The sequence below is a fragment of the Sander vitreus genome, chromosome 16, assembly GCF_031162955.1.
Source record: "Sander vitreus isolate 19-12246 chromosome 16, sanVit1, whole genome shotgun sequence".
Classification (NCBI taxonomy): Eukaryota; Metazoa; Chordata; class Actinopteri; order Perciformes; family Percidae; genus Sander; species Sander vitreus.
This window is the reverse complement of record NC_135870.1, coordinates 26559616-26583240: the sequence shown is the minus strand read 5'-3', so window position 1 is coordinate 26583240 and position 23625 is coordinate 26559616. Positions and strand designations below refer to the sequence as shown.

The 23625-nt window shown below is 39.6% G+C and overlaps 1 protein-coding gene across 4 annotated transcripts in view; it reads left to right on the top strand.

The window, feature by feature from the left end:
• wdr7 (WD repeat domain 7) overlaps window positions 1–23625 on the top strand; it is a 159271-nt gene that overhangs the window by 69706 nt on the left and 65940 nt on the right. For all 4 annotated transcript variants that reach the window (XM_078272136.1, XM_078272135.1, XM_078272138.1 and 1 more), the window contains exons 20-22: window positions 8478–8596; window positions 9015–9138; window positions 19368–19481. In XM_078272136.1, the coding sequence (XP_078128262.1) occupies window positions 8478–8596; window positions 9015–9138; window positions 19368–19481 (357 nt within the window). The remainder of the gene's footprint in view (window positions 1–8477; window positions 8597–9014; window positions 9139–19367; window positions 19482–23625) is intronic.

Below are 23625 nucleotides of genomic sequence, written 5' to 3'. Positions count from 1 at the left end.
GCCCTCAGCCATCTGCTGTCTATCTTTCTGATTTCTTTCTCACCCCTTCTGTTTCTCTCTTTACGCTGTCGTTCACCGCATGGCTTCAGCCTGCTGCCTGTTCTCTAGAAGGAAACCCGTTCCACAAACACACTCACCAATATTTCTTTCACTGCACTTTCAGTCAATCTTTTTTTATTTGTGCACTTTCACATGAGCATGTTTCTTCTTTTCTTTACCGCCAACTGATGTAATGTTGCTCTAACTGTCTGTTGTGTCCTGTTGTGCTACATGATGTGGTTGTTAGACTATTTTATTGAAAGTTTTTCAGTTTGTAACTCTTGCTGCTTAGCTGTCTTTATGTGAACAGTAAGGGTATGTACTGTCTATGACTGCATTATACTATACACTAATGTTATTAGTTAATTAAATATGTATATGTTCAGACATACTCTTCACTACTTTACTCTTTTATTGGCAAATGCCCTTGGAAATGAAAGTGTTTGAAACAACGTCATATTTTTTTTCTTAGTATAAAGGTTTCAGGTTTCTGGCCCTAGCACAAACATCAAATTTATATTCTTATTACAATTTGAACCAGGGCATAATATTTTACCTGCAGGTAAATTGGTAACATACATGTTGGTCATCCTTTTTCGAAATAAGGTTAATGTTTTTCTTTCAAATTGTTCCTCCTAAATATGGGTTAATAAGGTCCTTGTGCCACAGTCTGAAACCTTAATGTTTTGTCTGCTTTTGTTTGCCTAGGTGTAGTTGTTTATTATCTCCAAACTAACAACTAATTTTTCTAACCTCTCTACCATGTGCTTGCTGGGAAATAAAGTGGCATCTTTGTTTCACTGGTGCTTCGTTTTGACATTGCTTTTTATATCTTGTCACTTTTATCTGCAGGAAGTCTTCATTTGTGCTTTAGGTTTATATCCCTGTTTAATGCCGTTTTCCCCTTTTGTTTTGTAATTTTTATATTATTAAATTTTTTGTTTTATGGATGTTTTGTTTGTAAGTTTCACTTTTATTTACTAATATTGAGTGACTCATTTTTGTTTAAAAAAAAAATCAGTTTTCCTCGTTTCTACTTTCGTTTTTGGTAGATTTGTTTTACTTTAATTACACAGTAGCCATATTAGATCTACCTATAGCTAAGTGGGAAAAACACTGTCTAGAGGATATTTACCTAGACGAAGAGCAAACCAGTTTGTAGATGCCATATGGACACAGCAATAGTAAATCCAAATCAAAGGTTAATGAACTGGGTTAATCCACGTTAGCATATATGAGTATCTGAATCAGAATTATTGGTATGAATTTAATAATTTGTACCACCAACCTAAGTTCAACATTGTTTGCTTGAACTACAGTACATGAGAATACAGTATGTATTTGAAATGATGGTGTTACATTAGAATATGTTAGTACTGTGCCAACATTCCTTTCTTTATGGGAAGCATTGCTAATGTTAGCAGCTATTACAGAATTTACTGTTCTTATGTCAGCTGCATGTGCTAGCCAAGAAAGCTAACTATAACTATAGGTGGGGCTAAAGGGCTACCCCTACGTCCACAATTATTCCTAGGTTGTTTGAACTGTAATAATCGACTGCTAATGAGTGCTAATACTAACTGCTATTAATACTTAGTTTTGTAGTTATAGCATACTACAGCATAGAATGGAGAATAGCTAATATAAGTGGAAGAAATAGATTAGCATAAATCCATTTGCTGTAATCCTTTGATTTGGACTTATCTTTCCACTAAGACTGGTTGGTTTATTTACCATAACCACCACTTTTCTCTATCCTTAATTATAATTTGACTTTCCATGTGCAGATAATATAAAGTATTTTAAAGACTTCGCTTTTTAACGTTAAAAAAATAAATTGTTTTGGGTCAATGGCTTGCCAACTGACTTTTGTCATTTGTGTAAAGCAAATTGTATACGCATCATTTTTTACCTTATTACTTTCTTTCTTGTGATGGCCTCCATATTTCTTTCCTTTTGTACATGTGTTTTCATTTTCTGTTCTTGTATGTTCTAAATACATTTTCTTCTTTCCTGCTGCCTGACTGCTTATCTCCTCTCTCCAGTTTACTATTGTATATATTTATATATCTTCCTAACCTGTTCTTTCCTTCTTTACTATTTCTCTCCTTCTCTTCCTTTGCAAGCTGCTGTAGCTGCCACAGCCAACACCAGCACTGTTACTACTGCTACCACTGCTGGGGCTCCGGGGGCCCCTGGGGTCTTTCCTCAGAGGGCCCCTGGCTCCCCGAGCCCCAGCCCTGCTTCTTATAACATCCCCTCAGTCAACGAAGGTACAGACTGAACTCATGGGTACCGCTTAGGGAAAGTTTCGCAGCCATACTATTTTTTTTTTTTCAGTTCTTTGGAGATCTTCTGCTTTCTAGATCATCTTTCCTACAACCCTTCCCTTTTGTCTTTCTTTTTCTTCCTTCTCTCCTTCCCATTTATGTTTTCTCTTTCAATTCCTATTTCTGTTTTTTTTTGTTCTCTTGACTTTTCTCTTGATGCTATTACAATTCTTTACCTCCTCTCTTTTCACTTCATCAGCTGTTCAGCTATTCATCTCCACACTTTTCCTCCCCGTTTCTCTCCTTCTTGGTTCTCGTCACCCTGCTTTTCCCTGCAGCCAACGTTAGGTTTTCATCTCAGGTGTCTCGGTCCAGTTTTTGCAGTTTGTTTTGGTCTACAGTTTTGGTCTCTTTATCTGTCTGTCTGTCTGTCTGTCATAGATGAGTTCAGTACACTTTCAATCCAGTCAGTTGAAGAAATTGATAGTTTTAGCTCTCCAAATGTGAATGCTGCAAAACACTTGGCACAGGAACTGGTCAAGTGTTTTTAATGTAAAATCTATTCGACTTGGTCATGTGAAATTAAACCAGTTCTGCAATATTTGCAAGAGCTAGCAGTTTTGCTTAATCCTGACATATTTCTAAAATATGGTGGAAAAAATTAATGAATGGTAGCAAATTATTCATAGCATAATTCAGTAGAAAACCAGTAGTTCAAGCACAAGTAAAAAACTTAAATCCTTAATCCTGACCTATTGCACTTAAGAGCTTATGCAAAATGATTTCCTCCGCCTTGCAATTTGCAATTTTGTGGAAATTCCATATTTAGTGTGTGTGTGTATATATATATATATATATATATATATATATATATATATATATATATATATATATATATATATATATATATATATAGTCTGCTACAGGCCAAGTTTCCTACTGCAGCAAAATTTGGTGAGACAAAAAGCTGTGTCATCAGCAAACAAGTGGACTTTAGTAATGTTTGGAACTGATGCATTTGAAAGTGCATTGACCACAGTCCTTTATGCCCTGGTCTGTTGTATTTTTTCAGTTGGCAATATTGTGCAATCCTGTCCTGTGTTTTCTGTCTCCAAGTCTACCTGTCTGTCTGAATGTCTGTGTCCTGAAGTTTCAGTATCTCTATGCTCACTGTTTGCATGCTTGCTATGTCCACCTGATGGAATGGGGTGTCACTGGGGGGGAAAAAACAAGCCAAAACAAACCAACAAAATTAACGGGCCAAATAAATTTTAAAAGTGGCATACATTGTAAAAAAAAAAATTGCATTTTAATGTTGGCTTTTACCATGGAGGTCCATTGCCCTATCCACCTAAACAATGAATGTGCTCTCAAATTAAACGGTTTCACCTCTGTGCTTTGTGGAAATAAAGTGCCTTTTTAAAGCTAATAACTTTTAGTTTACAATTTACTAAAATATAGCTGGTCAGGATTATTTTTATTTAGTTTTATGCTGAAAAACCGCAAGCATGCATACATGAGTATGAGGCTCATTCTTAATAGGGGTAAACAGTAACTGTAGCAAATATGTCAAGGTATTATATCATGTTCATTCCTAAAACACTGCCCTGCAGAAACCTCATCATCATTATTATTATTATTATTATTGTAGTTATTAGTAGTATATACTAACAGGAATGGATGGTAGCAGCAGTAGTTGCAGCAGCAGCTGTAACTTGTTGTTAGCTGTATTAGTTACAGTTAACATCGGCAGGGATAGTTGTTGTTAGCAACAGTAATAGCAGCATCTCCAGCAGTAATAGCTGTTGTTAGCAGCAATTGTGGTAAAAGTAGTTAGCAGTAGTAGTAGTTTTATTTGTTTTTTTTAGATGTAGTTAAAGGCATCTTCTACATTGGTCATTCAATGACCCGTTGACTTCATCGCATCAACTAGGGTTGCAGCGATGAGCTACTGTATTAAAACTATTTGAAACTTTGTACGCATACTTCCATTAAAAACCTTTGTTTTTTTCAGCCAAAAATTTTTTAACTTTAGCTTTCATTCCTTTAGGGTCATTGTAACTGATTATAATAATAACTAGAAGGGCACTCAGAGAGCACAGCCCTTTGTGAAGGCCAATAGTCCAGTTTTCCAAGATATGCAACCACTATTTATGTCTGGATATATTTCCAATACTATTAGAACCAATTTTTTCCTCGCCAATTTATTTAGCCCTCTTCCCGACAAGCTACCATAGCATGACATGATACTGATGGATTCACTCTACCTTTAAAACTAAGGCCACTACAGCGTCTCTGACTGCCGAGATCGCCGGCGGTCCCGCTTGTCTCAGAGAGTTAAAGTTATTTTGTGACCACTATTTATCAGAAGAACCAGCAATCAGGGCCGCCATTAAACTTATGTTGCGACTACTATTAAACTTATTGCATAATACCCACAATTTGAGGGTGGCGCTGTGTGACGCTGATACTATTCAGGTCCAGGCCCTACTTTGTAATTGACCTAACATTGCCCCAAGAGCAATTGCACCTTCTTTTGTTCCATCTTTTGTTGAATAGCTCAGGAGCTTCCTGTGTCAGCAGGTGGGCTGGATTTCTGTTCTTCCCCAGCACAGGTTTGCTTAGGGCTGGGCGATTATTCAATATGATTATTTATCATCTTTCAATAAAATTGTATCGTGATTAAATCACATATATAAATATTGTGATATGCAATTATGTTGTCTAAATTGATAATATCAAGCACATAATAACTCAACTTTCTCAGAAAATCTTCTATGAAATGTTTTAAAGGAATATCATTTAAAGATTGCGGTTTTGTTTTTACATCACACTATTTGTGTGCATGCATGTAAACATAGTCAGTGTATAGCTAAAACAAATACTTTTATTTCTCTATAATTTCCCTTCAAAACTGTTATGTTCATTTTTCAATAAAGTTCTTAACAAAATAATGATTTGTCACAGGGTTATACAAAAATAGGCTTTGCCATGTGCTTATTTCATATAGGACTATTTGTGAAATTAGCAGAAAGTATGCTATTGTGATCTATATCGGTATCGAGATATGAAATTACCTATATCGGGATAGAAGACTTTGGCCACATCGCCCTGCCCAAGGTTGCTTTACTGTTTCAGGTAATAATTTATGGAACAGTCTAAAAAAGAGAAGAAGGGGTCAGGGTTTAATTAGTATTAATAGTGGTGGTGAAAGATTTTAGAATTTGATTTTAGGAACTAATTTAACAAAATTATTCAAATTCTAAAAAGGGGTTTCTGCAAGACAGTGATGCAAATCTAGAGGTTGACTGGTTATTTATTTCTGATTGGCGATACAGAGACAATTTCTTTATTATGGTCCAAAGCTGGAGATGGACCTTTTGGGGGGTGGGTGCATTTTAGGCCTTTATTACACAGGACAGCTGAAGATGTGAAAGGGGAGAGAGAGGGGGATTGACATGCAGCAAGGGGCCGCGGGTTGGAATTGAACATGCGGTCGCTGCAGCAAGGACTGATCCTTTATACATTGCTCACATACTTGCCTATGTACTACACGTGTTACTGGAGAATTCCACGAGAGGGCACAGTAGTGAACTCAAATTGTGTAGAACTTCCAGGTTTGCATGATGTTAACAGTAAACATGGTGACACTCGAGGAGGTTACCTTTTTTTGTAATTCTGAGATCACGGCCAAAAGAGTGACAATGTAAGCCTAAATCAAGCACAGCGTGACAATGGCGAATATGTTTCTCTCTACGCTGCCCCTACTGTTCATGTGTATAGTGCATCTTGCGAACACGTAGCATTAATTTCTGAGGACGTGCACAACCAATGCTCCAGCAGACGTAGGATAAGCAAGGCAGATATCATGCACACACAAAGACATAGTTAAAAGCAAGTATATCTATGGCCTAAGACGAACGTCAAAAATTTGACATTTTTTTTTGTGTGAGATTCATCACAAACAATCTGTCAACCTCTACATAGAATTTTTCTGAATGTGATATGTTTGTAAAACGCCTAACTGTTTAAGTTTTCCCTGTATATTTCAATGGCGGAGGTAAGTTTACATTGGTGCCCTAAGCAAAGAAATTTGTATGGAATTTCTTTCCTGCTTAAAAGCCATTCACTGTCTGTTCAAGTGCATTTCACATGTATGCATCTCCTCTGGAAAACATATATTAAACCGATATATGTGAATAAGGTGCTTGGTTTATGTCGAGTATCAGCGAGTAAACATTTTAAGTGCATCTTTTGTCACAGTAAAAGCTGGTGTACTTTTCTCTGGTGTTTGGTGTAAAACACAAATATATGCCATAATGTTGGCTCAGACTGATACAGCTGGATTTGAATTCAAGCCCAATAAAGCGATACCAAGACATTTTGAATGTTACTTTTCTTCCTTAGTCACTCAGGTTAATGCAACTGAAAAAAGTGTTATGTATAACACCTATAAACCTACAAGGTTTTCTAATGTTTTCCTTCTATTTTCAAGTATAATCTTCCACACATTGTAGTGTTGCTGAATGAAATAAAACACACTTAAGTTTATTATGCCAAGGTATCGTTATGAGGCTTTTGTTGATCCACCTGGCAGTGCTGGGTATCTGCTGTTTACCTGTTGAATGCCATCAAACATATTCAGGCTCTGGTTAGCAGAAATAATAACTTTGCTCTAACCAAGACTGTCAATATTAGCCAAAAATATTCCCATCCTGTGTTCAACTGTTGTTAGTGTGATGTTTATGTGAGGATTGTATAAGAGAGAGGTGTGTGTGTGTGTGTGTGTGTGTGTGTGTGTGTGTATATATATGTATATGTATATGTAACAATGTAAGAAACTCACTTCTGTCATATGGAAACATAGTTTTTTCAGCCTGACGGGGCATAAAAAACCAACAACAATAGTTTGTTGTAACGTTACTCATCACCGCTGAGAGACTTACTTTGCGGCTGGGGCTTGTCGCCGAGTATCTCCGGTGCCGAGCCGCGGCCCCAGAGATAATGGCAGAGGATACGCCTAGCTACATCAATAGGATGGCTCCCGGGCGTTGCTTTCGGACTCTCCCCACCTTCTCCTTTTGTCCACAGGACAGTCACCACTTGTGGGTCAAATGTAACTGTAAAGAATACCGCTAAACGCTAAGGGGGGATAATTTCAGCTAATTTTTATAATTTCAGATAGCTGGCTAAATTAGCATTAGATGTGTCTTCTATCTATACAGGTAACATTAACGCTAGCTGGTGAACGTAATCGTAGGTTAGCCCAGTGCTGTTTAACGTTAACTTTACCTTCATCAAAACAATTATACTTTAAATAACTTCATGAACGATGTTATAACCTTATAACGTTAACGATCCCCACCGAGCATTAGCATCAGCTACAATAACGTTACTTGTCAACGTAACACATAACATTAAGCTGGATCTGTCGATATTCAATAAATAAGATCTCTGCTGTGACATTGTAGAATTACGTCGTGATTACGTCTCATCTAGGTTCCCATGTTTTGAAGGAAGTTAGAAGAACCAGAGGGGTCAAAGGTTTTATGCCGCCACTGACTAAATGAAACGTCCCATGTCATTAAAATAAAATAACAGATTTCTCTGGATTTGAATGTTGTTGGAAACATTTAGGTTAGTGTAAGTACACAACTCAACAAAATATATAACATAGGCATAGTCGTTTTTAGACATTTTAATGCAGAAATCTTACATATTGTACCTTTAATAAAAGATGTAAGGTGATTTTTTTGGGTTAGCTTTTAACTATTTGTTTTCTTCACTTTCTACAATGATTATGATATTAGGTGGTTTATCCAACATGTCACCCATTAGCAAGATATCCTCATAACTACTGACCAGATTTCCAATAATTTGTCTGTGGATTTTCCTAGTCCCCAGATGATCAATCCTAATTATTTTGGTGACCCTTGACCTTTCCCCTAGTGGCGCCAACAGTACTGGTTAGGCTCTAAGAAAAGTTAAATCATCAGCAGGTTTTTTGTCCCACCACTTTCATGTTGCCTGGTATAATATAAAAAAAGTGTTTTCATGTGACAGGAGTAAGATGTGTGTATGACAGAGAGAGAGGCTTTGGAATATAGAAGTACCCACTGGCCCTCCCTCTAGTCTTTTCTGACTGTGTATGTGTGTGTGTTCTCGCAGGTTGGAGCCAGCTGGCAGCCATGCATTGTGTGATGCTCCCTGACCTCCTTGGACTGGACAAGTTTAGACCTCCTCTGCTGGAGATGTTGGCAAGGAGATGGCAGGACCGCTGTCTGGAGGTAATGCACGCAAGCGCACACACACACACACACACACACACACACACACACACACACACACACACACACACATATTGTATGCACAGGTCCAAGCTAAGACTTCCAGGCCAACCCTGTTTCCTTAGAATTATGTTTATATAGCTTGACAGCAAACACATTTTGAAAGAAACACAATGTTGCCTGGATTACTCTTATTGTAATAACATGACAAGGAAACGTTTCAATTAATGTATCTGCAATGTTCCAACATTTTCGTACTGAATATATTTGCAAAATGTTCACTGCACTACATATCTGAATCTGTTCATTTTTGTTGAAGTGGAAATAATGGACAATTAAAAAACCCAACACGGCTACTCAAGTGAAGACCCTCTACAGAATATTAATAGTCATAACTTTAACCTCTTTGCGGTTTTAGGTGCGAGAAGCAGCACAAGCTCTCCTCTTGGCTGAGTTGAGGAGGATTGGCCAATCCGGACGTAAGGACACCATTGACTTGTGGGCTCCCTACCTTCCTCAGTATGTGGACACCGTCAGCTCCCGTAAGTACCTCACACTGTTATCTAAGAGAAAGCAAGAGAGAAAGAGATCTGTGTTTTGTTGTGCTGGTTCTTGGTGTCACACAATGACAGTATTAGTTTACTATACAGTTTCTTTTCCCATACTCTGAAATAGCCACAGTGAGGACATTTTCACACTGGTTAAAACACTTGGGACAACACCGGTGTTACCCATTACACAAGAAAAGATATTCGTCGATGATGTACAAATACTTGTGGAGCGCTTCCTTTGATCTCTGGCCTCTCCGGTCGAGCCTCCGACTGCAAGATGGACGCCGGAGTTTACAGTTTACAGGTTACCTTATTAACGTTACCAGGTTCCTTATTAGCATTGGGGTTAAATCCAAAATATTGCCAAACAGGCGCTTTTGCTTTTCACTTTGACACGAAATCCTTCACCATTGTCAATTGGGCAAGTAATTTAATCCATTTATGCCTGACCACCGTGTAACACCAGAAACACAGACTACTGTGGCAAGCCTTAAAACATGCTGACAGTGAGCATATTATCATGCCACTTTCAGGTGGGGTGGCTGTGGCTCAGGTGGTGAGAGCGGTCGCCTACCAATCAGAAGGTTGGTGGTTTGATCCCTGGCCCTGCAGTTCCATGTCAAAGTGCAAGACACTGAACCCTGAAGTGTGAATGTTTATCAGATGAGCAGGTGGTGCCTTGTATGGCAGCTTCGGCCACCAGTGTGTGAATGGTTCCTGTACTATGTAAAAGCTGATATATAAATGCAGTCCATTTATGTGTTGGGGAATACTACTGCATATGTAAAAAGCCTTTTTAAATAAAGCCTTTTGTGACTCCAGAGGGAGCTGGGTGTTTTCACTTGAGGCAATTTAATTTGAAGTGGTGTCACTTGAGTTGGTGTCAGTTTGGGCTGTAGACTTGAAATCCTACCTACAAAGCTGTGGTTGGTCAATTGCTTATTTAGATGGGAGCTGTCAAAAAGTGCAAAACAAGACCTACTTGAACAAATCTGAAACATCTAGCTATCCCCCTCTCCCTATCCATTTGTCTTTTTCTTTCCTTCACTGTCTTTTTTTGCTCTGTCGGTCTACTGTATATTCCCTGGTCTCTCTCTCAGTCTATAGTTACATTGGCTGATGGGAAGAAAGGTGAATCTCCACCATATTTTACTAGAACTGACACTAGTGTGTCTGTGTGTGTTCGGTAGTCGCCTTGTGGTTGCTGGGGGTTTCTCAGGGGAAAAGTTGCCATGGAAACGGGCACTGGTCAGTGTTGTGTTACCACAGCAGTACCGTGGGCGGGGGAGGTGGGAGGAGTGATAGGCCAGTGACCTCAGGGGACTAGGGAGGATGGAGGGGGTGGGGAGAGAGAGAGAGAGAGAGAGAGAGAGAGAGAGAGAGAGAGAGAGGTTAAAGGGTCATTCAATTTGATCTGTGCGCTGCACAGCAAGACTGGAACAGAGAGTAAGGTGACTTCTGCTGGTCCTGGAATATCATGGGAAAGTCGGGGAATGTGTTGAATCCTCTGGAGAAGTCCTTTGAACTGAATCTGTTTTCGGGTCTGTCTTTTGTTGAACACCTAATATGTAGTTTCCACACATTGTTTAACAGGGTTTGTCAACCTTTTTGTGGTCTGTGACCCCTGTGTTTGGTCCCAAAGTCCCCCTACCATCACATGATAACTGCAGGTCCTGCTAACCAGCACTAGCACTAATGCATTCCAGAGGTTCTCTCCCTTACATTGAGACTGTGTCCACACCACAGCAAGTGCTGCTAAACATAGCAACTCAGAATTTTTAGATTGTTTTCTAACTGGGAATTTACTTTGGAATTGGTGTGTAAGATCTACTGAAGCATCCATCCATTAAGGCCACACCAACTCAGACCTCCATTACAGCTTCATTGTTCTCAGATGTAGCTGTTCTGTCAGCTGTGCTGCACCTGAGGAGCTGAAAGGACTGCAAAAAATACTTTGCTAATAGGCTCCAGGCCTTGATTAATCATTAGAGATTAGAGAGTCCACAACACATAGACGGCCAAAGATTTGTGTAATTGGAACAACAGCCTGTGAAGGAAGCATGCTAAAGGAAAATAAAATAGACAAGAATAAAGATAAGAAATCAAGGGAGTTACATCTTAACACCTGTCTGAGTTATTGCGAGTTATTACACAAATATTCTAAAATTAAAGGGTATTTGTTCCAGAATGACACACAAAAGTCAAACGTGCTTTTTAAAATGTGGCTAGTGTGAAATGACCTGTTTTTAAAAACATTACCTTTTAAAATGTAAAATGTTGGATTAGTAGGGGTTTCCAAACTTGGAGGTGTGGAGAAGGGTGAATAAATGTTTTGTTATTACAGCAAAGCATGAAGTCTGTGAAACAACAGTCAAGTTAAAGTTTGGCTGACGATGAACCAACTGCAAATGCAAACATGAGCTGGTACAAAACAAAGACAATATGATGAGACATTTAATGACTCTTTTTTTCGATGAGGATATACAACCATTCAGGCCATGCTGCCATGGTGTGAAGTGTTTATTTTATAGCACAGCATGAAAATATAAATTGTTTATCTTTTTTTGTGATCAAATGTTTTTATTTTAGAAATTGCACATTGCAACATTTACAAATAAAATACACAAGTGGGAATACAAAAACAGAAAACTTATCAGACCGAGATTACATCACAATCCAATTAAAAATAATAATAATGATACAAAAAAGAAAACCCCTCCCACACCAGGACCTACAGGGTCATGATGGAAATACCAACTAGTTCATTTACAGAATAAGGACTATACCAGAGCCTTCAACTTCACAGCAGCCAGATTCCATTGATTCAGGTTGTCTTCCTTAGCCCCATTTTTAAGAGAAGTTGATTTTTCCATGTGTATAACATTGAAAAATTGTGAGAATCCTATGAGTAATAGAAAGTTTGTTAGGTTGTTTTCAATGCATTGCAGTTTTTAAGCCACTGTTAAGCCTGCAAAACAATTGCCTTCTGATATTCACAAATTGTTAAGGCCCAAACACACTGAAAGCGTCTGACGCATATGTTTTGAAGTGCAACTGTATGTATGTAACCGGTTTTGTTCTATAATTTTTGAAATAAAAAAAACACAGGGCCCTTTACCTACACCATATGGTAAAACTGCTTATGGCTTAAGTCCTGCATTCAAATGGTTACTTAAAGTGAAAAGAGAGGCATTATCAGCACAATGTACTACAATTTACTTAACATTTGTTCAATGTGAAGCTTTCAACTTTATATTAATGCTGGATAGTATAATGAATAATAATAATGTATCATATTTTAATTGTGATATTTTGTGATTACAATCTGAATCTACAACGTAACCAGTAACATTTCTCAGGTAAATGTAGTAGTACAATGTTTTCAATTCCAATGAAATAGAAGTACAAAGTAAGTCGGTAGTATACAGTTGAGTTGCACAGAGGCGTGCTCTCTCTCTCTCTCTCTCTCTCTCTCTCTCTCTCTCTCTCTCTCTCTCTCTTATTTTTTTTATTTTTATGTTTTTACAAAAACAATTTTAATATAATGAAAATGCCACATGCAAATTAAGAAAACAAGTATTTTCCAAGGCACTCGCAGTTCTTAATTTTTTTTGTAGAACTCATGGTAGAACTGTAACTTTGTCAAGTTTATTTTTCCGAGGCGATTAGAACAGGCAGCTACGTTTGTTGCTATCACCTAGAAACCGTCTCTAAGTGAGGAAAGGTGTAATTTTCGGAGGAATCATAGCCAAATCAGTCTAATACATTGATGCCATCAACACAAAGTTTAGGAGCGCAATACTAATTATTTAGTTTGAAGTTCCTGTGATGTTTTCAGTCTATGGTTCAGACTCCTACGGAGCTCTAAAGCATGGGTGCGCTCTGCTGTCGAAAGCACTTTTTACCAGTGTATCTTGATTGGGAATCAAATGAATGCAAAGAAAGTTACTTTATGAACTTGATTTTAAGATTTGTAATTATTTATTGACTGTAAACAAAAGAAAAATGTGTGAATCTGTCATTATTGCACAATTCCTCCAAGTACCTAACAAAAAAACTAAAAATCCCTATCCTTACTAGAGTCAATATAGTGTTTAGTAACTCCTAAATAATGTTGATTACTCACTGACGTCCAGTGATCACCGGTTAATGAGCAGCTCATTTCTGCACAAGTCCGTGTTAACACAGCCCATCTCCACTCTTACCCGGCGACAGAGAAACAGGCTGGATAGTCCGATACACTGTTGTTTCAACAAAAACACAGCAGTCTCTGAACTCGTGTTGGGAGTTTCGTTGAAGTTGGATGTAGTCCAGTTTTTGTCTAATGAGCGGACACTTGCAAGCAGGATTGATGGAACAGGTGGCCAAGTCCCCGTTCGCCTTTCACCGCTGACGATGTCCCCCCGTGATCGCCCGCTCCGGCCGCTGCCCGCTGCTGCTGCTGCTCGCTCCGGCTGCTCGCTCCGGCCACCGCTGCTGCCCGCTGGTCAAACTAACCTGTACGGCGGGCCACAGCAACCTCTTATTTCCGAACATTCATCTCACCCCCGACCCCCCGAGGGCCGGTGGTCTAGCACCACGTTAACTGTACTACTATGCTTAGCTCTGTAGGTGGTAGCTCAAGCTTGACGTGCTTCGGTGATATTTTAATTCGGCTTTACACAACGTGCATATGGCTTTTGACTTGTCTACGAGCCGTCCGGGAGTTTTGGAAAATAAAAAGCGCCATTCAGGATTTCATTGCTGCTGTCTTTCTCCATCATGCCTGCAGCCTGCAGCAGCAGGATGTGTTACGAGGAAGTGGCAGCTTGATGATAAGTAACGTGCTGCAAAGGGTCAAAATAGTAGCCTGTTAGGCACGACTCAAAGCCGAGTGAAGTGTAAAATAAATTAATAAATGCCGGCATGCGATTTAGTAATTGCATCGGGTCGGCCCTTAATCACATCGCGATTAACGCGTTAGCGCTGACAGCCCTACTTTATTCTTGTAATAGCCTATTATAACTTTATTTTTCACCAAATATCATGACTCCTCCAAATCTCAGAGAAGATGGGATATATTTTGAATGTGCACAAAGTTTTGACCATGAGCAGAAATCTTGCTCAAACAGTCCAGGGGTTTATTAATTCATTAAAATGAATTAATGTATCATTGAGGTGAATAATTGTTACATCCACAACAAAAGACGCTAAAGAGGAAGAGTAAATGATGCCTATAGGCTACATGTGTGCTGACTCAGATATAATTAGAAAAAACAATCTACAGGAGAATAAATAGTTGAAAGCAATACAGAATGCCTGAGAGCCTTACTGCAATATATTCCATTATGTTTTTATATTTGGACTGTAATCTATGTTTCCCTTTACATAAAGATATTTTCAGTAAAATTGATGCAGAAAATAAAAATTCATAAAAATTCCCCATAATGCAGGAAATTAAGTGTTTAATGCTCAAAATTGTATTGGGGGAGGACCCCCAGATCCTCACATCATAAGCCACCACACAAATCTGGAAATAAAACCCTGGCCTTTGGGTTGCCAGGCCAGTTATGATTAGGCCAAATGTTGGTGCCATCTAACTAACATCTACAAACTGGGCAGCTAAAATGAACATACACTGGCTATTAACAAGCTGGGCAATCACCGTTTTGCATTGCATTCAGTTTATTTAAATGGGTCCAGGCTAAGCCCCCAACCTCCTCAAGTCCTAGAAACGCCCCTGAGTTGCAAATGAAGTGCTTTCAGGGCCTTCTGCAAGTAATTTCAGTTTACAATGGTTCTGGAGAAAGTTGAAAGCAGCAATACAGGAGGCCAAGCATTCGGCCCGGTTTTGAACTGGCACTGCACTAGTGGTCTAACTGTGTACACATTTTCTGAGTCCTACAACAGCAAACTTTTCAAATAGACCTTGAATGTATACATTTTTCTTATTTTGCGAGCGGTTTGTGAGAATTTCCTCTGTGTCTCTCTCTTCTCAGTGTGGACAGAATGGAGTGAGTTACAATGTGTGTTGTTGAGGCTGCAGAGCTGTGCAGCAGTAAATTCAGTGTGCGCTCATACAGTAGACGGCATGGTAAAAGAGAAACCAGCATCAGACAGCTGGAGGAAGAAGGAGAGAGATGAAAATATTAAACATAATTGTCATAATATACTGCATACTGTATACCTCTCACATATTCGCTCTGTTGTCCTTCACATGCCATGATCAGTGTAACATAAGTGGACTAATTGGACCTAGTTCACTCTGTTGACACTGTCATCAAATAGTCTCGCTCTCGCTCTCGCTCTCTCTCTCTGTTCATCCTCTCCAGCACCAGAGTGGTGGGTGTTTGAAGGAAGACACCTGTATTTATCCATTAGCTTTTAGTGAGAGGAAATGTCACGGAGTCCCACTGTTGCAGACCAGACCAGACAATACACACACACACACACACACACACACACACACACACACACACACACACACACACACACACACACTCACACTCAATATCAAACCAGTGGAGTGGCCATGACCTTTCAGTTCTCCTGGAAGCATTTAAAAGGCTTTAACACAAAGGAGACAGGGCGAGCTGGAGTTGTTAACCTGCACTCAGAGGGAAAGACATTAACTGTATACACCCTCTTTATCATCACTGCTCTGTTTAATTAGCTGATTTTCACCTTAAAGGAGCAGTTTAGCATTTGGGGAAATATTCTTATTAGCTTCCTTTCTGAGAGTGAGATGAGAACATCAATATCACTCTAATGTCTCTGTGTTAAATAGGGAGCTGGAGTAAGGACACTGACGACTGAAAGCAGTTCAAAACGTCGCCTACCAACCTCTCAGTCTGGACATGCTGCACAGAAATACTAACTAACAATAAAACATGAGAGTTGAGATTTAATCTTTTGGGTGGAAGACTTCCAGAGCTGCAGGGGGGAGAAAGGGGGCAGTGGGGGCCTGGGAGAGAGCCTGCAAGGCTGTGCAGGGAAAAAGAGTCAACCTGGGGGGGCTGGATGGATAGAGAGGGGCTCTACACACACACTTCACAACCTCATATACACACACACACACACACACACACACACACACACACACACACACACACACACTTGATTAAACAAAGTCCCCAGCATTGTTCACCCTCACACACGCATGAACACACACAGTTTTAAGGGTCAAACTGTGTGTTTAAAGCTGACTCTTTGATCACTGAGCAGCAGTCACCATTTCCTCTCTCTCTCTCGTCTGTCTTAAGTTTACTATCTGCTTCCATCGCCCCGTCTCTTTTTTGTTTAACCCATGAACCTGCTGTTGTTAAAGATCTGCCTCCTCCTCCTCTCCTTCACTTTTCTTGTCATTCTCTCATCTCCTCCTCCCAACCATTTCTTTTTAGCATCTGTCTCATCACTTCTCCTCCTCCATTTATTTTCCTTCTTTCTTCCCCTCCCCCCGCTCCCCCCAGTTTTTATTTTCTAGTTTGTTCATTTTCTTTTAATTTACTGTTTTGCCATCCCATCTTTAACCCTCCATACTTTTCATCTTTCTTTCCCTATCCCCCCTCCATTTCCATTTTTTTTCCTTTTTTTCCTTCTTTCAGCTTTTTAATTAAGTTATCAGCTTACTTAATTAAGAAATTAAGTGGCCTTATATTCTTCTATATTTATCTTCTATATAGTGTGTGTGTACATATATATATATATATATATATATATATATATCCTATAAATTAGTTTTCGTTAGATGTATAAAACAGAATAATAATAAGAAAAATAATCATAATGAAAATGTAATATATATAGAAACATGATATTTGGAGGTCTTCCTGCTGTTTTTAAACAAATAGAAACATTTATATAGGATACATATCTGAAATATGTGTGTGAAAGGTTTTCCCAAGATAATTAAAAATGAATAACAATACAAATGCTAAAAAGGAAAGGGACCTAATAAAAAATAAAGAAAAGAAACAAATGATCCACGTGAAAACGGAATAAAAGCTGAAAAAGAGTAAAGAACAGGCAGTACATGTTTTAAACAGAGGAGGAGAGAGAGAGCAACAGACAGAAGGGAGTAGGACAGGATCCTGGAGGTTAACAAGGCATGCTGGGAGCTATGTGTCTTGGCTGACATGACAAGCTTGACCTTGGAGCAAGGCAGAACGCCTACTCCTCCCCCCTGTCATCCACCCCTCCTCCACCTCCCTCAGCTCCTGGATCGCTCTCCTTCTCATTCCCTCACCTAGGACAGTTGAGTTATTGTGTGCGTGTGTAAAAAAGATGAAACACCTTATACAACACATATAGACCAGATTTAGCCAAATCTGCACATAGTTTTATTATGAGACACAATTTCATAACTCTGGAAAGTTATTACAGTGTCATAATTTCATCCATACAAAGTAATCTATCAGCTATGTGCAGAATATTGGACTATTCTGCACTTCATGATCAGTACCATATACAAAAGAAAATATGTAGGTGAAAAAGAAAGAAAGAAAGAAAGAAAGAAAATGTTTTTTATAATTTTATATAATTATATATTTTTATAATTTTGTCATGTACCATAATCTGGGCTAATGTCAACATTCTTGTCCGATGGCAGTCACGTCCTGCATGTGGTTAGATTTAGGCTACTGAAACACTTTGGTTTAAGAAAGATTGTGGTTTGTTTAAATGAACACATCCCATCTCATGCTTCTTCCAGCCAATCAGACATTATAATTCATCACATGTATCTTTACTGGTGATGATTTGCTTTGGCACTAAACACTGATGTGCTTCACATCAGCATGAAAACTGAAATGTATCTGACAGAGAGCTCTGTTTATGTAGACACATCAGTCAGACTTTTTGTCCAATCACAGCGAAGCATCAGTGATGTTTTAATTAAGTTCAATTAAGTTTGTATCACTTTAACGTTTGAGATAGATAATCAACAACCAGGCTGTGTGTGTGTGTGTGTGCGTGCGTGCATGTGTGTGCGCACGCTTGCATGTGTGCGATATATAGCTGTACAGAGTCATTATGTTAAGGTGTCAGCAGTGTGTGTGTGATGCAGGTTAATTGGAACATGATGCACAATGTTAACCAGGATTTATCAATGTAATTACACACAGTGTAATGACAGTGTTTTCAAGATATATGTTTTCAAGATATCCTCATGAACTCTTGTGCGATGTTTGTATGATTATTGTTTGGGGGGGGGGTCTACCCTTTTTTTGGCCATTTTTTTCTTGCACAGGGGAGGTGTGTGTGTGTGTATGCGTTGTGTAATTCAATAATTAGATTGTTTTTGCAGAGATTAGCCCAGCGAAGGCTCTGTTACCTTTTGCCGCTTCATTCATTAGCGCAACATCATTCATTAAACCAGCGGCTAATGAAAAGCCACTCTTAATTGGCATGGAGAGATAAGGGCTAAATGAAAACACTAAATATAATGTGTGTGTGTGTGTGTGTGTGTGTGTGTGTGTGTGTGTGTGTGTCCATTCATTCTCTAGATAAGGAGGCCCAATAAACCTTTATTAGCTACTTAAGCAGGATAGTTTGCCTAATTAAAAGGATCAACACAGAAAGCTGGTGTGATGAGCTTCTTTCAACACAGGCACGCACATATGCGCGCACACGCGTGGACACACACTATAGGGTGTGAGAAGAGTCATCGAAATACCTTGTGTCCTTGTGTGGTTTTGTTACTTAAAAAAAGCACACTGCACGCATGTGTGCTAGTCGGCTCTTTGTTTTTTCATCAACACACATGCGCGCCTGCGCATGCTGGTGAGTCTTCCAACAAATAACGTGTGTATGCACGCACATGTAACTAAATATTTTAGATTAAGAGATTTGTGCTGTGTTTCCTATAAACAGTATTCATGAATTCATTCACATTATTGACTGGGGCCTGATAACATCCTGTCATGCCTGTATCCAGGGTTTCAGCCAAAGGACCAGGAATTATTTTTAAAAGTATTTTTCAGATGTTTTTTAAAACTAAAATGTGTTATACAAGTAGGAAACTCCTTTAAGAAATAACTCGAATAATAAACTTTTAAATAAATAAAATAATAAAGTGGAGATCCGCTTTTACACAGACAGACACACACACACACACACGCACACACACACACACACACACACACACACACACACACACACACTGTTGTCGTCCGTCTGTTTCATGTGACAGTGCAGGATGATATTTAATATTTACTAAAATGTTTGTCTTTCTCACTCTTCAGCTGGGTCGAGCACTGAGCCCTCCCCTCCAGCTCCGCCTCCTCCAGAGGCTCAGCCAATAGAAACAAAGGTTCCTGAGGAAGAAATGGACGTCACAGATGATGACATCACAGCAGGTATGAAATACAACGTATAATATAACATGAACTAAAAATGGTTAAATGGTTCAAATAATTAAAACTCTGGAAAGATTCTAGCCTGAGTTCGCTGACGTAAACACACCCGGTTGCGGCGTCGCACACGGTTTGCATTGTGAAACATGCTGTAACAGTGCTGTAGCTGCCATTTCCCATTTCTAATCAGTTGATTTGTTCTTGATAGTAAGTAAGTCTTTTGTGATACCCTTTCCACAGCAAAACGAATGCACACAAGTTCTACAACTTTATGCTGATATTTGAATGAGCAAAGATGAGCAAGACAGCCATTTCTCTGTGGTAATTGATGTAGGTCCTTTGTAGATGCTTGTGAAGCTCAGTCCCATTTCACTTGGTATTAAAATCCGATCTGAGTGATCCGCTCAGCTCTAAGTCCGCGTGTTCCCACCTGGCTGTCTCCAAATGCGTCTTGAGTGACCACCTGTGATTGGATCTCACTTCCCCGCTGTATGTGCAAATAAACACGTACATCAATTCCGTTTGCATATAGTGTGTGTGTGTGTGTGTGTGTATAGTCAGTTGTTACTCTCACATAAATCATACATTAGAAACACTAGTGCAGTGCCCGTACAAAATGTGCCTGTTTGGAACGGGCCGATTGCTTGGCCTTGGTATTGCTGCGTGTAGCTTTCTCCAGAACCATTGTACCTACAGTGTACTTCTACATCAGAGGAAGGCATTGTACTACTACATTTACCTGACCGAGAACATGGCAGATTTAGAATTTAATCAGAAAATATCACAATTAAAATGTGGAATAATCAGACAGTTGCCTCATGGACTCAATGCAGTGCGCTACCCATCGGGCCAGTTATGAGAGCTAATCAGTACATCTGCGTTCATCAACCACCAGAAACGGACCGAGTACAGAGACGACATTCAGACGGGCTCCAGACTATGCGTGTGTGTGTGTGCGTGCGTGTATATATGTGTGTGTGTGTGCAGAGAGACAGAGAGAGAGAGAGACAATCAACTTTATTTATAGAGCACTGTAAAACAACCAAAGTTGACCAAAGTGCTGTACAGAAGAATAAATAAGACCTAAAGGCCAAGGAGAAGAGGTGGGTTTTAAGACGAGATTTCAAAACAGACGGTGAAGATGCTTGTCTAATGGGCAGAGGAAGATCGTTCCACAGTTTCGGAGCTGCAACAGCAAAGGCACGGCCCCCTTTGAGCTTACGCTTTGTTTTTGGGACACTCAGGAGCAGTTGATCAGCTGACCTGAGAGAACAGGTTGGTGTATATGGGTGTAGCAGCTCAGAGATGTAGAGTGGGGCAAGGCCATTGAGGGATTTAAAAACAAATAAAGTGGATCCTAAAATGTATGGGGAGCCAGTGGAGTGAGGCTAAAATGGGGGAAATGTGCTCGTGTTTACGTGTCCCAGTTAGAAGACACGCAGCAGCGTTTTGCACCATCTGGAGACGGGCGACAGAGGACCCACTGATCCCCACATACAAGGCATTACAGTAATCCAGCCTAGTGGTGACAAAGGCATGGATACCTGTCTCAAAGAGATCCCTTGGAAGAATTGGCTTTATTTTGGCCAGCTGCCTTATTTGGAAAAAGCTTGATTTTACAACTTCCCTAATCTGACTGTCAAGCTTAAGATCAGGAAGTTAGTGATGGTTGGATTGATGTATTGGGCCAAGGAACCCAAATCAACAGGGGGGTTCTCAGTGGTGCCACCAAAAACCATCACTTCTGTTTTCCTCAGAAAGTTGCGATGGTCCTGTCAGCTATCTGCTTGTGCTCCAGGAAAGTGAAGAAAAGTTTGCTTGGTATATCCAGCAATCATGTTACGTTAGAAGCAGCAAAAAAATGAACCGCAGCCCAAGCTGGTAAACCTCCCCCACACCCGCTGCTGTCCAGAGCGTGTCAACAGGCTGTTGCGGGCTGCGTCAGCAGTTTAATGTTCGGCAGTTTTATTCACAGTTCTTAATATCCAATATCCAGTTCTGTCCAAATGCTCCAAAATCCAAACCCCGAGTCTATTGGGTACCCAGGAAAGTGTGAAGTAGATTGGATGAATGGTTCATGAGATATTTCACAGACAGACAGACACACACACACACACACACACACACACACACACACACACACACACACACACACACACGGGAGGCATCCCGCTTTATTAGATAGATGCGATAACTAGTGAAAAAGAAAGACGTATTTAAAAGTCTCTGTTATGTGTTCAGTTCTTAGTACATTTGTAGCTTCTACAAACATTATGTTCTCTTATAGGAGTTGTGTTAAGTTACTGCGGATGAAGACCCAACTTTTCCTGATTTTGCCACTTCACAGTAAAAGCTTTAAAATAACAAAATAAAAATGTATAGGAAATAAAATCGTTCCACCACTTTACAGCCGGTGCTTTGACCACTCAGGCTCGCCGGTAAAATTGGTAAAGGTAGTAAAATGAAGGGATCGTTTTCCCCCAGTGACCTGTGGAGCCTCATGTGGTTTGATATAAGAAACCTTAAAATGTCATTTATCATTTATGTGTCCCTGAATTTAGGAGTTTTGCTCTGGTGACTCTGAATGTTGGTTACTCATAGTGTGTGTGTGTGTGTGTGTGTGTGTGTGTGTGTGTGTGTGTGTGTTTTCTAATCAGTGCCACACAGCCCATGTGTAATGCCACTGTACTGTGACCTGCACGGTGTTAAAAGCAGTTTAGTGTTCACACACACACACACACACACACACACACATACACACACACACACACGATATGGTGAGGAATATTTCTCCCTAGGAAATGACTGACACCTGCAGTCCAGGTAGAAAACACACACTCTCTCTCTCTCTCTCTCTCTCTCTCTCTCTCTCTCTCTCTCTCTCTCTCTTCCAGTTCATTTATCTTTCGTCACATTTCCCTGAAAGTTCAATTGTGAAAGACCGAGATAGATAGATGAGCCCGGGCTGTTCTCATGAACCATTCGTCTCCTCCTGTACAGCAGCTGATAATCATCTCATTAACTATAATGGATTCAGAAATCACAGAAACTAAAGCAGAATTAACTCATGTCCAAAGGGAAATTTCTATTCTAAAAAACACTGCAGAAATGGCTCTAACACTGTCTTACCATCTCTTCATCCTCCCTCTATCCTTCTCTCAGACCAGTCAATACCACAGATGTGTCTGACAATTTATCATTTCTCACAGCTCATTTTTCTCCTATTGACAGCAGTGTTTTTTCGCTCAGCCTCTGCAGTATTAAATCTGTTAGCAGCTACCTCAAACACAGAGCAGAGCTGGAATCTTCTCTGCTGTGGAGGACAATACACATGGAGTTTTAAAACTTTTCATCTATCGCTCTTGGTTTCACTGTCTTTCTCTTTCATCATTCCTTTCTTTCTTCTTTCCTTCCTCTGGCGAGTTTGTGAACTCCTCTTTTAGTAAAACCATTTAAAAAAAAGAAAGAATGAGGATGTACTGTTTCTGGTACCGGGGTAACAGCTGCACACTTAAAGGCAGGTGGTAACTATTTCCAATACACACTTTTTTAATATATTGTTTGAAATGGTCTCTACACCCGGACAGCAAGAAATAATTGATGGGCTCTGAAAAAAAGATCCGTCATCTGTATCTGTAACACTGTCATTGCCACTACCCCGGTTACTTGCAACTGCCCACCCTGCTAAAAAGGCAAAGAAAAGAAAGACTGAAGCTGAAAAAGGCTGCAGCTAGGCGGAGCCCTGAGGCCAGGACGAAGGGGTTAGACGGAGCACAGAGGAGATGCTACTCTCAAGTCTTGCTAACTTTTCAACATTACCAACCCTGCCTTTAAAGGTTTGCCTTTTAAAGGTATAGTTGTTTTTAATGAAATCAAACCCCAAGTTTTGATTTTCAGCATTTATTTATATAATAGCCAATTAATGTTTTCACGTTCAGTAATTACCACTCCATATAGTATTTATTTGTTTTGGTAGTGGAGGAGACCGCCATTCCGGCATTGGATTCAGATTGCCTACCTGAGTTTCAGGGATTCACAGAAAATGATGCACGCATGTAATCACAATTTTATCTCATTGATACCCGCCTCAGTGTTTACTATTAAGTAAAAAGATATTATTTGTATTTTTATATAATTATAATTAATA